This window comes from Gallus gallus, chromosome 17 (assembly GCF_016699485.2).
Source record: "Gallus gallus isolate bGalGal1 chromosome 17, bGalGal1.mat.broiler.GRCg7b, whole genome shotgun sequence".
NCBI classification, from domain to species: domain Eukaryota; kingdom Metazoa; phylum Chordata; class Aves; order Galliformes; family Phasianidae; genus Gallus; species Gallus gallus.
The window spans coordinates 2,274,018-2,291,073 of NC_052548.1; the positions used below are offsets into that span (position 1 = coordinate 2,274,018).

The following is a 17,056-nucleotide window of genomic DNA, read 5'->3' on the forward strand; positions in this document are numbered from 1 at the left end:
TCCCCCAGAGGGTGGTGACGCACTGAACAGGTTGCCCAAGGAGGTGTGGATGCCCCATCCCTGGAGGCATTCAAGGCCAGGCTGGATGTGGCTCTGGGCAGCCTGGGCTGCTGGTTGGCGACCCTGCACATAGCAGGGGGTTGGAACTGGATGAGCATTGTGGTCCTTTTCAACCCAGGCCGTTCTGTGATTCATGCTCACCCTTTGTCCAACAACTGAAGACTGAAGAGATGCCTTTAGTTTTTCACTGTGTGTTTGGCAGAGTGTGGTAGAAAATGCACTTTGTGGAGAATCTGCATTTAAAATCAAAATCTGTATGTATAATATATGGATGTTGTATGAATATTTCTTTTACTTTTTAATATAAGAGGAATTCCAAAGGATGGCCTTGTTTAAAAGCTGAGCTCTGGAGAAGAGGGATGTTATGTTTATTTCCAATATAGAGAAAGCACAGAAATGTCATTTGCTAATTTCTTTATTTTAATCAGAAGAAACCGAGAGGAACTGGGAGAAACCTTGTGGCTCTACGCTGCAGATCAAAGAGATATTTAAAACTGCAAATCCCTCCAGAACTTAAAAATCAAAGCTATTAATACCATCCCCAGATTTTATAAAAAGGTCAGCTGAAGTTGGTGTAATTAAGAAATTGGTTCCAATTAATTTAATTTAATTTTAGAATCTGCTTCTTTGTGGCTTCCAGACCAGCAAGGCAGAGCTGCAGTGTTATTTTCTGCAGTGGCTGCTGTCGTACAGAACGTGTCTGCTTTGGTGCTGCCATATTCTTAAGGCAGAGAATTCTTTTGCAGTGATCGTGTTTGGCTGTTCAGTGCCTACAGGACCACTTCTGCCTTAGAAACGTTAGATAAATCAGTGCTTCTTCTATTGGAAAATGAATTAATGGGTGCCAAATACTCTTCCCAGTGTTTATTGGTGGGGTGCAAGGAATGTTGTGTAGAATGTTCCATGCAAGTATTTGCCAGTAGATTTCGGTGAACATCTGTTCTGATTAAAGAGAGAAAAATCCTAAAGCACAGGTTTGTCTTCCAGAACAAAAACCTCTGTATTCTACCCCGTAGAGTTGTATCTTTTGTTGGTCTGTTCATGCATCTTTTTGTCTCTTAAAGCAGAATGGCCTGGACCTAAATCATCTGAAGTGCACGGAAGCTGTTTGGCTGCCATTTGGAATATTTCATGCATATGTATTTATTTATTTTAGAACACAAGAAGTCTGCCTGTTTTGTATTGGTTTTTGGCCACATTCCATTCCGTACATAACAAAGCTTGGAGCCTGGCTTTGCCTGCAATAAAACTGTAACAGACTTGAGAGACAGACAAGCCAGATCTCCTTAACCTGATACACCTCCGTGTAGCTCTTATTTCCTATCCCTCAGTGTAGTGCTGGTGAGGCTGCCTGTGTGAGTTCACCTGACCGTGTTGCCCTCATTACACCAACTGCAAGGCACAGGGCACGAGGTCAGGGCTTTTTGTGCTCAGGTGGTGTCTCCCAGGGATGTGCAATAGCAAAGGAGAAATTTGGGAAGCAATTGGGAAGAATTGGGGCAGGGAATCAGTGGAATTAACTTCTGTCTCTGTAACTTTCTGTTAGGGTCACCCTGCTCCATACAAAACAGTCTCAGCCCGGGCAGCCACTCCATCCAATATACTGCGACTTCCAGCAAGTGCCTTTCAAGATGTCTTCCAGAAATACCCTGAAACTCTTGTTAGAGTGGTGCAGGTAAGCTTCACTGCTAAGCAGAGTTAAAACTCAACCAAATGAAATTGAAATGAAACTCCTCGCTTTAATTTCAAAGTTATGGGGAAGATATTTTAAGGTTCAGCAGAAGGTCATCCTTCTGCAGGCGTGGAACTGTTCAGTGTAGCTTCTTTTCAAGATTTGGGCTAGTTTTGCTGTTCTTCCCATTCTTGGAGCTGTATACTTACTGATATCAGTGTTAATTGTGTGCAGAAAGAAGTCTGCAGAAGAATATATATATATATATGTATATATATATATGTAGAATGTAGTAATTCTGCTCGTCAGCCTGACCTACACCATAAGCTCTCTGGTTCTGATGGGTTAATGGCCCAGCAGGGTTTCAGGATGACTTAGAGCATGGAAAGCAATTTTATATTCTGAAAAAAGGACCACAGTCCTCAACAAACAGCTTTACCGAGTGGTGGTGCTCTGCAAAGCTAACAGAATTCAGTCTGACGTGAATGCTTGCTTCAGAAGCAATTGTCAGCAGCTCAGGAGAGAGCTGTGCTTTGTATTGGTGTTTGAAGCTTCCCTTGCCTTGCAGGAACTTTGTTGGTCTTAAGTGAATACTGCACATCTGTCGTACAACTGCAGGTGGAAGCTAGAGCAGGGGCAAGATGCTGTGTGGGAGTGGTTTTGGTTTTAGGGTTTGCTGAGTGGTGTATTGTCCCACTGGCGTAAGGGATGCATGTGATCATTCTGGTCTGTTCTTTTGCTTTACTGTGACTGTTAAGTCCTCTTGTTGTTGTGAACTGTTCTGGTATCCAGGTGATTTACGTGTGATCCATGAACCTCATAATACTGGTGGCAGAACAGATCATTGTACCAATTTAATTTGCTTCATGAGAGCTGATACCAAAGAGAGAATGGCAGAAGAGCAGGGGTAAGCTGCCAGAGCAGATGAAAGTGAGGTGGCAGTGGTGTCTTATGCCAGTTTAGTGTTTGCTGAGCAGTACAGATTTTTTTTTATTTAATGGACAAAGCTGAAATACCTTTTCATTTTTTAATGAGAAAAACAGGCTTTTATTTCAAGGCATGTTTGTTACTGATGTTTACAGGAGAAAACGAAAAGCGGTATTCGGTGTTTGAAAGATTCTTCTGTTTTTGTTACTTCACTTTTTCTGTCAAGTGACTGTTAAGGCTTTGGTAAATCGCTTTAATCTTAATTTGCCTTAATTTGTCATCTGCTAAGAAGGAATTTCTGCTCTTACTGTTTAGAGGGCAGTCTGTGGTTTGTTCGAAAGTGCCTTCAAGTACTCTGATGCTATTGACTGTATCTAAATGCAAGAACGAATGTGGGAGAGTATTGAAACCATTCCTACTGCCTTTGATTTCCCATTTCTAGATCATCATGGTGAGGCTGCAGAGAGTGACATTCCTTGCCTTGCACAACTACCTTGGGCTGACTACTGAGCTCTTCAATTGTGTAAGTTTGGGGTACACTTTATCTGCTGTTATTATGCAGCCTGACAATGATCTGGCATAGAGAGGTTTTGCTTGTTTCAGAAGATTATAAAGTGAATACTGCATGTTATTTTAACCATGGCAGAACTTGAGAGGGAAGGTTACCAGCCCATAGCATGTATCCTGTGCTGGTGCTTAGGGGTGGATGTGTGGGGAGGTAAAACTTAAAAAGTTGGAAGAAGTGTCTCACTTCTGCTTCTGCACATCAGTACATTTCAGCAGGTCCTGACCTGTCTTAATGTTACTGAGACGCTTCAACTTGTCATAGTTCAAATAGCTGCTTGGATTATATCTTGAAAATGAAGTTGCTCTTGAGACTGATGTAGTGTGACTGCATGTCTCAAACAGACTCTGTGTAGTTTATATAATTATTTACAGCGTACCTGATGACAAATAATTGCCAAAGCATAGCTCTGAAGTATGCGAAGGGGTATTGTTTGGAGGCTGGAACAGAGTTGATCACATCTGTGAAAGAAAATGAACAAAAACTCCCTCAGCTGATATTTTGGCTTTTAACAATGGAATACCAAACTGATATCCATTATAGTTTTTGTTGATTTCCTTAGCACATGGGCTCAACACACAGGGGTCACTTTCCCTACCTGAGGTTGTCAAGGCTGTGTTCCTTGTACTTCTTGCCTCATTAACAGATCACAGTGACTGGAAATTTAATAGATTCTTCTGCTCCTCTGATGGAGAGCTGTATTCTTCCCAGTATGCCTCCAGAAGCTCTGTCTAGTTGATTGGAATATTGCTTTTGCTGCAATAAGCTTTTATGATATATGGGATAGTGACTTAAGTAAAAGGGAGCTGTGAGTGTAGCTTAAAAGCTACTTTAAAATACGTGTCTGAGGTAGGAAAGGCTAAAGTGTCTCCTTAGTATACCTGTGCAGTCATAGTAAGATGGTATTTTCTGCATGTCTGTCTTGCAAGGCAAGTGGAAGCAGTGGGCTGGGTGTTCATGTTTCCATTTTCACCTTCCTTTTTGCAGCAGAACCAAGCCATCCCACTGGTCTCTGTGGCAAGTGTCACATCTGGAGGAAGTTCAAGTAAAGCAGCAAAAAGACAAGTGTCCAGTGTATCAGAGGAGGAGCGTGGAGAGAAGTTTGAGAAATCTGGGGAAGCATCAGAAATGGGTAATGTTTCTGGAAATGGGTAGTAATTAGTCTTTGTGCTGCTCTCTGGTTGTTGTGCTATTTATCAGAGGTTTTTTATTTGATCAGGGTAGTTAGGCATCGTCTTAACTGATCAATTTCAGGTTTGAAGTCTTTGGATAAACCTTAGCTTTAATAAGAGATTACTACTGTGCTGTTAAGAATACTGGGGGTGGAAGGAAGAAATAAAAAGTGGCATGTAATTTTGACCGCATAGGAGAAGCTGCAAAAATTCTGTACTGTAGGTAATAGCGGAGCAGGCTTTTGTGTTGCAGTGTTGATGTGGAAGCTTAACCTAGGAAAACAGTGTGAGCTGAATTTGTCTGTCCAGATTCAGAGGAAAAAATAAAACAGAAGGCTGGTTTAAACATGTTTAACACTGATGTTTTAGAACGTTTTAAAGTCTATGTTAGATTTTGGTAGTGGTTTTTGAGAGGTTCTTGCTCTCAGTGAAGCTTATTTCATTAGTGACTCCCTTGTACTTGTGTAACTTTTGTTTCTAAACTTCAGATACATTGAAGAATTCTGGTACAGAAAACCCTGAGCATATTTTCAGGAGAAGCCTTTCTTCACCCCCTTCTACAGAGACTTCTGGTAAGTACTGCTTGGCTAAATTCTGGGAAATAAGATTAGGTACATTATATAAAATACATGCTCTTTAGATCACTGACTTAGATAATCTTGTTTATGTTAAGTAATCATCTCACAGTAGTACTGCTTCCTCACTTGCTTGAAACTAAGGTCAGACATTAATTTTCTGAACTGACAAATGGACTTCTATCCAGGAGAGCATTCCTTTGCCATCTCTATTAGCAGCCATTTGGGTACTGTGAGCCCTGCAAATGAAGAGATTTTATTCATTGATTTCTTCCCAAAACCAAGTTATCTACTATATCTGCTATCATCTTTCATGCAAAAGATGACATATGGCTCTTGCTTGGCTGATTGTCCCAGAGGGCACATAACGTGACTTTATTGCTTTTAGGGGAATGTTTTCAGAGTGGATAATAAAGGTGATTTATCATTGAATGCACTGTTGAGGCATTTATGATGCTTTCCTGTTTGGATCCCACAGTGTTTGTTTCAGTGAACTTCAGCTGTCTGTCCTGTAGATGTCTTCCTCTGAGCCAGTTGTTTAGCTTAGCTGTATATTCCAGGCAGAGAAACTAGAACTTCTTGGGTGAATTCAAGAAGCAAGACATCCATCTTTAGTTATCTGAGTTAGCAAACTAACCATCTTCAGATGCTTGGGAGGTCACGCTTAGGTACGGTTCTGATTATGGAGATACTGTTAACATAGAAGTCACAAAGCTGAATAATCAGAATAAAGCTATCCTGGATACTTTAGAAGATACGTTTATTTCTTACAGTGACTGTTCCATAACTGGGGAGGTGAAAGTGTGAATGTGGGGTTAGAGAGCAGGGAGGTGGGCTGGGGGAGTCCGCAGTGCTACGGCCTTTCCCTAGGGTAAGTTTTCTAACACTTCTTGCTAGCAAGTGAAGTTATGTATGGCATACAGGAAAGGCTAGAGGATTTTTTATCAGCTTGGTTAATTTTTAACAATAGAGAATTGATTTGCTTCCTCTCCAGTTTCTGCTGTGTGAATGTACGATGTTCTTATTGTGCTTGGTAACTTCTATGCTGCTGTCCAGAGGGCTGGGGAAGCGGGATGCAGGCTGGTGATCAGCAGACCTGATTTCTGAACCAGGGAAATGAAGGGAAAATATTGAAGTGATTCATGGCGGTCTGCCTTTATTTTCATATGTGCTAGGTTGCTTCTCACTGTGTGTTAGCAAATGTACTAGCAAACTTGATTTGGTGGTGAATTAAGTAATGCTTGCTTGAGCCTTGGAACACAGATGCTTTTTCCCCTAGACAGATACAGTTCTTATGTGAAAACTGCTCATGCAGCCTGGTTTTAAGGTAGAGTTCATGCATGAAAGCTTTTATGTGGAAGGATCCCTGCACACTTAACAGTGATACTGTCCATTTGTCCTTCCTCTCTCCTCTGTCTGTCCTAAGTGTTATATCAGGGTACACTGAGCTTAGCAGAGAAAGAAAATCAATTTTTCCTGACTGAAGAGCATATCTGATGGGGTAATTATGATTTGCCTCAGTTAACAGAGCTGATTTCTAGGCTGTGGTCACTGCTTAACTTGCACAGAAGGTATTCTGATGTCTATAATAAAAATGTCAAGATCCTATTTCAGATTCTATTCTGCTGCCATGCTGTGCATTCGCACTGTGTGGAGATATTGATTATGTTGACTACTAATTCTGAGAAAAGGGAAATGTCTTTTCTTAGAGTCAGACAGGAGCTATTATCTCAGTAGTATCTCCTTGATTTGCTTGGCTGATTAGGAATAACAGAAAATGCTGGAAATGATTTTGGAGACAACACTTTTGCATCAGTTGCTCCTGAGGTTTGGATGTGGATTTGTTTGTTGGGTGGCTGCCTAACTTGAAATGTGGCAGTTATGTGAATGAGGGCGGTAAGTGATGAAATACAGTCCTGCCAACCCGTGCTAGTCTGCTTTTAAGTGCACTGATGCTTTATGTGGAGAAAGATGACATGAGGTCACATGGGGTAACTGAACTGCTGGACAAAAGAATTAGATGAACTAAATTAAACAGTGGCATCTTTTTTAGGTGATAGCTTCATCAGCATTACTTCTCCCGGCCATAAGTGTTCCTGACCTCATTTTTTAAGGTTATATAGCAGTTATCTTTGTTGTTTTTATTTTTGTTGCTGTTTTTTTCTTTCTTTTTTTTAAATCAAGAAGAAAAGCGGATTTGTCTTTCTTCAGATCTAAAACCCTGACATGCAGCTGTGTCAAATAGTACAGATGCATCTGAATAGGTGCACCTGAAAAGGTGACTAGCCCATGAGAAAGAGCTCTGCTAGCTTGGGAGCACAGGCATGCTGCCTCTAGCTGCTGTGTGCTAGTGGGAGGAAACTTGTTTGGGAGAAACTGCTCTGTAGCTGTAAACATGTGTCCCTGCTTTCTGTAACATTGTTCATTCTGAAACGTGATGCTTTATTGTCTCCTGCCTTAGGAAAAACAGGTGAGTGAGTACTCAGAAGGAAAGAGACAGCTGAAGTGCTGCCAAGGAGTATGTCAGTTGCCATTGTTTTTGCAGTGACTTCCATACCAGCAGTGTGTGGGATACCAGTGAGCATGTGTTCATCAAACAGGATTGCATTCCACTCTCGAGTTTCCCACTGCCTTCTGTTCTTTTGAGTCAACAGTTCTAGTTAAAGCTTGTTCTGCTATATTCTTTCTAACTCCCATTTGAGCAACAAGACAGTTTAATTAATTGCTGTGTGGGAAGCTTGTATCTGTGACTGAGATTAAAGGCTCCTACTTTGAATAGAAATCTAGTAGACGTTCTTTCACTCTTAGAATCCCTCCTATTTTTTCTTTTCTCTGATTCTGAATATGCAGAGCAAGTAGTGGATGATGATCTTAATCCTACGTGCCCCTCATCAGATCATTTAGGTTTAAGCTGGGTAGTGTGTGTTTAGATTTAAAATGCTCCTGATGTATGGGGTCTTAGTAATTATGCTGACACTGTGATTTGCTGGGCAGTGTAATTGACAGGCAGTCAGATCAGTCCATATGGAGTTGCATACTGCTTCTGTCCCAGCACTTTTTGCTTATAATAATTTGGGGACGTCAGCGTTGCAGTATAGATCTCTGCTGTGTGTGACATTCAGTTCCTAGTGGGAAGAGTACTTTTCCTGGTTGTGTGGTTTGTAAGTTTTGCTGATGGTGATCTTTGGGTCAGCTTGTTGGGGTTTTTTGTTTCTTTGTTTATTTTGTTTGGAGGTTGATAATTTTGTAATGTTATAACCCCTGTGATAGGCATGGATTTATTACATGCAAAATAATTGTTCGTGTTTGTAGGCAACGTGGAAAGGACTTTCCTCAGGCAGGTCTGAATCCCTGGTGTAGTTGAATTCTTTCTTTGTCTGAACAATATCTCTATGATAGGAATCTTTTCTGAAAACAGGTTAATTCCTGAGATATTTTCCTGAAATATGATAGGGGTTGTTGTAGGTTTATTTGTTAAAGGAAGCTGTATTCTCTGAGTGGTTCTTAGCTATCTAACACAGTTGAAGTTTAGTGTGAGTCATCAGGCTGGTGTGTGGGTATCCTGCTTAAGGTAATTAATCAGAAGTGCTTTCCAGTTATGTTTGTGTTATTGAGCATCTCAGACAAGTACTTAGAAAGTGCTTGGAACTGCCAAGGAGCTAATGTAATTAAATGTGTTAAACATTAGCAGGTAAGGACCAGAAAGAAGTTTTGAGTGACTGCCAACGTATGCATTAAGTGAGACCTGCAAGAGAAGTCCTTATGTGTCTCTGAGAATGTGAGGTGCATTGAGAGTTTGGATCAACTGTAGAAAAGATCCCAAATAACCTTAAGGCATGGTTGGAAGCACAGGAAATGATTTTCACAGAGAGACTCCAGGGAAACTTGCTGATCATAATATTTTCTCTATGAAAACTTGCAACACAATGGGTATAAAATGTTCTTTGGTTTAGAGAAAAGTTTGAAAGCATAGTTTTCTGGAAAAACTGAGGCAAATCCATAAATTTGGTGGGGATTCCTGATGAGCTTCAGATCCAGAATGATCATCTTTTGATGTGGGAATTTTGGGACATACTGTGTTCGTGAGCTCAAATGGGAAAATCAGAAATTTGTATCGGACCTTCCAGGTCAAACAGAAGCTGGAAATACATTGGAAGATGAAGGTGGCACTTTGTTTAGTCCTTGGCTTCTGAAATACACAGACATGCACACGAAGTTGCTTGAATTTTTTGTGCTGCCTGGTGTTTCTAAGGTACTCTAAACATGGGAATACTGAAAAGAAAATTCTGTGTTGCTCGTAGGTACTTCCAGCGGTGCGAAGTCAGACATGGACATGGCATATGAGAGAGCCAGAGTGCACTTCAGCTCAGAAGAGGCTTCTTGCAGTCCTGTTGTGGGCAAGGTGGGTTGTTTCATTTGGAGATTCCAGCATATTTTTCCCACTGTAACTCCTTACTCTTCCTTTGAGTAATTTCAGTGTATTAATCTGTGTATGAGTTGTGACATTTGTTTATCTTGCATTGGTTTGTTCTAAACTTGCAGCATGTTTTCGGTAACTGTTCAGGTTTTTTAGTGAAGGTCTTGAAACTGTGGCATTCCCCTTGTCAAGTACAGGTGATTTCCTCATTGAGATAAGGGAAATTTCCCTTGTCACTGTTGCAACTTCTTGATTTTTAGACACTACCTTCCTCTGACTCGTGGAGGGGGTTGTTTGGAAAGGCAAATCCATCAGACCATGTTGTATCTGCGAGAGCTGCTGTACAGCAAGGAATTAGACTTGTATAAACCTGTGAACTTCCTGTTAGGCTTCCAGTCATGACTTATAAATCTTCTTGTGGTGTGCTTTATCTACAAAGGCTGATCTGGAAATAAAGAGCACAGAAATACTCTGGGACCATAACACTTTAAAAATCAAAATGTAAGAAGAAACTGCATCTCAGTTTGCCCTCAATGGTCACTTTATCTTTCTCCATCTTTGCATGCTATGTTGATGGAGTTTGAGCTCCATGAAGTTGGCAGGTTCTGGAAAGTCATGCTTTTCTCTATGACAAACTGCAATAAGTTGCTTTGTTTCGCAAGTGTCAAGCTTTGCATAAAGAAATAAGATAATGCAATGAGCAAGCTGTTGCTGTTTAGGAAACCAACCTTTTTTTTTTTTTTTTTTTCTTTTCTCCTCTCCTTAGGCCACCAGTTGTGGCTGTTGGGAGAACGTGTGATATTGAGAGTATTTGCTGGGTAGGTGCCAGTCTTAATGTTCAGACTGATGCTTGTTTTCTGTCTGTTCAATGCAGTCGATATTGAAGAAGACTGTGACAGTGACAAGAACCCCTTCAGTAGTTTTCCGTTACACTGATTGTGAGCTGACTGCACAGGAATCCTGTAATGGCAAACCCACCGATGCCATCTTCGAAGCAGCGAAGAAAGACCTTTCAACCCTGATGAAACTTGATGTAAGTTATTGCAGGAAAAAAACGACCTTGTTCTTGCTTTTCATCTCATTCTGCCAGGCATTAGAAAATAAATTGTCTCTCAGATACACTACAGACCAGCTGAATGTTTTATTCTCTGCTCTGTTGATGTTATTAGTGGGACTGAAATAAATCTGAATTATTCGGCTGTTTGAAAAGTCCATTCTGAAGTGCACTGCGTGAGTCTTTTCTCACTGTGCACACATTTGTGCATACGAGAAGTGTGCAATTTCTGCCGCACTGTAATTTCATGCTCTTGTATACTGTATGAATAAGCTATATAAAGGCATTCAGGCAATGCCTAGATCTATTAATCCTCTTGGCATTGCACCTAAGTGTCTCATTTGATTTCAGAACTGAATGTCTGTGTCTGGCCATTGGCTATGAATGCATTTCATAACGGTGACTGTGTGCCATGCCTGTTCCAGGTTTTAAGTGCTTGATGCCCTCACAGTTGTCATTATTAAGTTCACCTTTCCTTCTCACCTTCATGTTCAGAATGAACAAAACTGTCTGTTTTCATTGTTCCTATGATTCCAGTCGCATTTCATTTTGGTGCTTCAGAGTTGTATCTGTTGATGGAGCTAATCACACAATTTGAAAATTGTACAGCTGTCTAAATTGATCACAGATATCCTAGATTTATTGCACTGTGTGTTTTAGTAACTGAAGTGCATTGATGTTGCCAGAGGCTTTGGCACAGCTGCTGCAACCTCCTCGTCTGCATTAAGAGCTTTCACCAAACGACATCTGCTTTACTGCCAGCAGAACTTCAAATACTTCAATTCTGGATTCTCACATTTCTTGTGGATTTCTGACATATTTCTCTCACAAATTCAAAATCTTGTTCGTGATCTTTTAGCTATGGGTAGTGAGACTTGACATGCGTGCTCTGCCTTGTTGCTGGTTTTACTCAGGCATTCAGTACTGTCTGTTAGTCTGCTTATGACACTCATGTTCAACTTTTCAAACCTTTATGTCAGCATGAAAAATGACCACCTTTTTTATGGGAAATTCTTGTAACAACTTGAATAAAACAGAACTGTATGCTTTCATCTGCTCTGTTCAGCCTTGCATTCCTGTTAAGGCTGGTCTCAGGCTTTCCTTATGCAAACACTGTGTGTCCAGTATACAGCTGATGGTTTCCTATTTTGTCATCTCAGATCACAAGCAAAAATTCCGAAATCACTGAAGCTACCAAGTGCAAAACATTTGTTTTTGAACCTAGGCAGAATTCCTCAGTAATTAACAATTAAGTGATTAGAGTTGAAGTTAATTGGAATAGTCTAACAGGCCATCTTTTAACATGAAGATCTAAATGATAATGTAATAGGGTAGGCTTTTTGAACTCTTGATATTACAGCGACTCTGGTTTCACAAGATAAGAATCTGCTGCTACATAGCTAACTGCTAGAAACGTTGTTTAAAGGTCATGGTTAATTTCTCCTGTACAGTGTAGCACAAGTTGATTCTTCTACAGGCGATGGAAGAAAAATCGAACTCTGTAAAATTTATATTCAATATATTTATATATATAATATATTGAATTTATATTCAATGTATTTCATAAACTGTGAATTGTTGGAGCTCTTCTCTTGAATGAGCTCAGGTATTTTATTTCTTAGCTGGCTGGAGGCATTTTGAGATGTTTTTCAGAGCAGCCAATTGCAGTGAATAAAATCACGATGTTTTGATGGCAGATGGTGCTGCTTTTTTCATATCATGATACAGAGGGAGAAGAGATAATTTAATACAGCGGAGTGACAGTATTATTTCAAATGACCCTTAGTTACATGACTACATAATTCACGTGTTTTTCCTTTGTATTAAATAACTTGAATTCCTTGGGACTCTGTCGTGAGCTCTTTTCAATCTGCTACAACTCTTGTATATGCTTGGCTTTATCTGAAGCTATAATATGAGTTAAATAACGCTGGAGGGCATATCTTCTGCATGAATTATATGGGAATTGAGTCATTTCCTTTGACAAAAAAAAATTGTCTGTCCCAGTTAATTACTGCTTTTCTTTGTAAGTGGTTTGTGCTTTCACTTCTGTATCTTGAACCTCTACTAATTTATTATCTGTTATGGTAACAGAAAGGTAGAACCTCGCTGTGAAATTCACTCTGTTGTGTTAGCAACTTTCTTTACAAGCTTCTGGCTGGGGGATGGCGTGGAGGGGGTCCATGCAAGGAACTTCGTTTACCTCAAGCTCCGAAACAGTGCAATGCTGAACTTGGATTTGCTGGTCTTCTCTGTTGGAAAGGGGAGATGGATCTTGTCTGTGATTCTTGTTTGTCAACTCCTTTATTGCCTCAGCAGAGAGGTAATGTCAAAAGGAGGATTTCGAGGACTGCTTGGAGGTTGTTAAGTCTCCTTCCATGCCCCAGTAGAAGCAAATACTAAGTCATTCCTGGTTTTGTCTAAACTGTTCTTAATGATCTCTGGTGACACGGGCTCACAGCTTTGGGTGCAACCTATTTCAGTACTTCAGTAGTCTTAGATATGAAGAACATCTTTGCAACGATTTTTAGAACTAGCGCATCCAAAAAAAGCGATGACAGTTTATAAATAGATCTGGTTAGGGAACTTCTGTGTCTTTACTGTGGGATACTTTCATAATTAAGAATTTTACATAAGGATAGGTAATCCTATACGACCATAAATGTGTAAATATAGGCAAAAAAAAAAAAAAATCAGAAATTAGTTGAGTTGATATTGCTGAACTGAAATATTTTGACAAGAGCTTGTCAGGTTATTTTTATTGGATATATTCCCATGAAACAGTTTGGTTTCAATCAAAGGTTTTTTGTTTTTTTTTTTTTAATGAAAATCTGTTCTTCTTATCAGCTGTAGGTGTAAAGAACAAATCTGATTATTTCCCTTGGTCTGTTTTTCTCAACTGAAAGTTATAAAAACCTGCCATGGCAGTTACAATGGCAAAGTGTTCACATCTCAGCTGCAATAAGGTAACGATTGTAGGCAAATTGTTATGCCTGCATACCCTGAATTGTATCTTGGTGTGCTTCCAGCTCTTGCTGTTAGTAGCTGAAGCACTGCTAAATGTGACTGAAGAGCCAGGATTTGCTCTGCCTGTTCTGATGAGGATAACAGAATGCTGAACTTTGGAAGGTGTGCTGGTTTGGGTAGGTTGGAAGGTTTTGCTGAAGCAAAGGAGTCCTGAAGTGTTCAGGTTTGGTGCTGAACAGGATGCAGGATGCCAAATAGGATGGGTGGCTCTTTGAGGTGAAGCAGAGGTGTGTGACAGGGGAGGGGGCTCTGGCAAAGACAGCGCCGGCTCACTGTGTCCTGTTCTTCCGTGATGTAGACAGTCTCTTCTGGTTTTACCTTCTTCTGAAAACAACTTGATATTTTAAGATTTTCAGGGCTCTGATGCAGATCACTTTCCATTATATACTCCACAGGAATCTGAGGACAAAACTGGGAGATACAAATTCATTTAGAGTTTTTTTGGTCAACAAAAAAGAACTGAACTTTTTTTTCTTCTGGAAGAAATGACTGTTGGGTAGAGAAATACAATAATTATGATATTTTGAAGAAGTTAACGTACTTTAAAACATCATCTTTCAGTAATTATATTTCCAATTTTCTTTGTTTAAATGCATCCTCACATTGGATCTTTACCAAGGAACCAACAAATAAACTGTACTTCTCCATCCTTTTCTCCAGGATCCTTCCCTGCTGAATGACAGAGTGACACTGCATCAGGTTACTGCTGGGACTGTGCTGTCAAGGCAGGGAGATCAGGTGGGTGAGCGCCCTCTGGGAGTGGGGGGAGACAGAACAGGAAGGTCTGGTTTGGTCTTTTGTTCCCACTGTAAGAGAGGAAAAGACAAACACCCTGAACAAAAATGCTCCCTCACCTTGGCCCATCCCAAGCCTTCTCATTGCCAGGCAATCCCAGCTCTCAGCCTCTCCTCACATGCAGGGTAACAGTGTGGCCAGAGCTTCCGTGGAAATCTTGTATGCCCCTCTTTACTTTTTTTTATGCCCCTTCATGAAAAGGTGTGGTGGCCAAACAGCTTTTTATTCTTTTTTTCTTCTCCTCATATTTTTTTTCCAGGCTCTGCACTGCAGGCCTTGGTGTCATTGCTCCATGCTATTTGTTTTTAGCAAAGTACGTTCAGGATATAATGTATTTATAATAATATATACGTTCAGGATATAATGTATTTATAATAATACAATGGAAATAGGCTTATGCAAAGCAAATGAGGGGCAGCTACAACTAGAATGCTGCTATGTTCTGTTTTGCTGAACTGCAATATCCCTCAGCGTGCTGCAGTGATTACCCCACTATCTTCATTCCCAATCCTGTTTTTATTTCTTGAGATCTTACAGATGCAGATTCAATTTTTCATAACCATGCAAGGAGAAACACATTTTTCAATATTGTGGCCATTTAGTTTTAAATATTCATAACCTCTTAATAATTCACTGTCGTATTTTACTTTATCGCCTAACGGTTTAAAAGCTGTAGAGGGCTTTCTGGAAAACAGATTGGCCATGATAGTGCTGTCGTTGTGATAATTGCTTTTAAAGTCTTTGGGGATTTCATTGAGCGTTGTCTCCATTTTCTCCAGGATGTTAATGTTTGCTTTGTGGTCTCCGGGATGCTTCACGTGTACCAACAGAAGGTCGACTCCGAGGAGGACACCTGCCTGTTCATTACTCACCCAGGAGAACTCGTGGGCCAGCTTGCTGTTCTCACTGGGGAACCACTGATTTTCACCATCAAGGCCAATCGAGACTGTAGCTTCCTGTCTATTTCCAAGTCCCACTTCTACGAGTAAGTTCTGCCACAGAAATGTATATTTAATTTTTTGAAATGTATTTTATGACCCTTTTGAACCAATAATGAGTGATTAATGTATGTTCGGTGCAGTTCTACTACAATACAACTTGTAGTGAGTCAAGATAACTTATGAGAGTATTTTAAATGCTCAGATGAGCTCTGACCCATCTATCAGAAGGGTTTTTAACTTCAGCAAGAGGTAATGCAGGGAACGTGGCAACATTAAATGGTGATTATCTCCTTTGTTCTAGGTTTATAGAGCATTTTGCCCAGTGCGGTGTGATTTATGACCTGAGATTCACAGGCTTAATAATCCAAATAAGAGAATCCGGCCAGAGACCATTCTTTGCTGGCTTAAGCACATTTTTGTCAGGCCATTTTCCTGAGCACATTATTCCTTTTTGCTGGAGAACCATATCAGTTCTCTTTCTGACTGCAGCAGAGTTGATCGGCCCAGATAGGTGTTGTAAATGACTGGTCTTGGTGTAGCTATAGCTTACAGTGCTCACCAGCAGCATAGGTCAAAGAATAATGCTCCTGTGCAAAATGGATTCCTTTCTGGAAATAATACTTGACTTGTGACTTAAAGTGAGTAATGATAGATAGTAGTTAAAACCCTCACCCAGACACACCCACCACTGGTAGAATGTCTGTGGCTAGTCTCAGTGTCCTATGTCAGTGATGAGTATTCTTGATTCTATGATGCATCTATGAAGCTATTGTTAAGACAATAGTTCACAGACATAATTTTAATCAAATGCCTCAATTTCCAAACTAGTTCTTCAGCTAGTTCTTGAGTGTGCTGTCAGTCTGGAGTTGTATGCAGGGCTTCTTCACCTTGTGTTTTCTAGGCTGCTACTATGTTATTATAGTTCTGCCTACTTCTTACTTTCTAAGTAATTTTGTGTTCCTAATAATTTCTACCAGAGTCTTATTCTGTAGCCTTGTTTTTCTGCCTCAAGCAAAAGACTGTATTCTGCAAAACTGAATACGCTGTTCTCAGCAATGTGCTTGGTTGATCAGCTGTATATTTGCAAGTCTGTGTGTTGGATATCAAATATTTGGTTTAATTTCTGATAGATACTCCTCTCTTGTCCCATCCCATGAAGTATTAGATACATTTCCACTGAACTTTTAGTTCTTCCTTTTATCGTTTACCTACTTGTTCTTAACTTGAAATTTCATTTTGTGTTCTCAGCCAACCATCCAATTTCTGCCTTTTTCCTCTCTCCTGCAGTTCTGATATCTAGTCTTGGGCGGGCTCTCTTATTTGCTTGAGCTTATTTTTGTGATGTTTCCCTTCTTATCTACTATGAATTGCGTTGTCTTTTGTTTATGTCAGCTTCCATTTTTGCTGCCAGTAATCCTTTATCTGTAAGTGATCTCTAACATGAGAGTATCACCTCGTCATCAGTTCGTGGACCTTTCCATAGCTTTCTTTTTCTCTTTAAAATGCCTATTGCCCATTCACTGCATTTTACAGTCTCTATGAATCTTTCAGCATTCAGTCATTACGGTTTCTCATGAAGCCAGAGCTTCATTTCTAACTCCTGTTCCCACATTTAAAAATGTCATTGCAGAGAGTCTTTCAAAAGCATCTGCCTTCGTCATCTGTAAGTTTTATTTTTGCTTCAAACTCTCTGAGAAAAGAGACTTGTTGCTAAAGCTTTATTTCTCACTTTTTATGCAAACGTTTTGTGTGTAATCCTGCAATCATAGGCTTTCTCTTTCTCTCAGAATCTTGCAGGATTGAATTATATGTTTTTGTGATCTGATCTTACTGACCAGAAATGATTTGACC

The 17,056-nt window shown here is 40.1% G+C and overlaps 1 protein-coding gene across 3 annotated transcripts in view; it reads left to right on the plus strand.

Annotated features, from left to right (window-relative positions):
- The window catches only part of PNPLA7 (patatin like phospholipase domain containing 7), a 116,458-nt gene that overhangs the window by 14,815 nt on the left and 84,587 nt on the right, over window positions 1–17,056 (plus strand). For all 3 annotated transcript variants that reach the window (XM_025156087.3, XM_040649098.2, NM_001130742.2), the window contains 8 exons: window positions 1,607–1,735; window positions 3,102–3,182; window positions 4,212–4,356; window positions 4,885–4,968; window positions 9,273–9,373; window positions 10,263–10,421; window positions 14,130–14,207; window positions 15,044–15,249. In XM_025156087.3, the coding sequence (XP_025011855.1) occupies window positions 1,607–1,735; window positions 3,102–3,182; window positions 4,212–4,356; window positions 4,885–4,968; window positions 9,273–9,373; window positions 10,263–10,421; window positions 14,130–14,207; window positions 15,044–15,249 (983 nt within the window). The remainder of the gene's footprint in view (window positions 1–1,606; window positions 1,736–3,101; window positions 3,183–4,211; window positions 4,357–4,884; window positions 4,969–9,272; window positions 9,374–10,262; window positions 10,422–14,129; window positions 14,208–15,043; window positions 15,250–17,056) is intronic.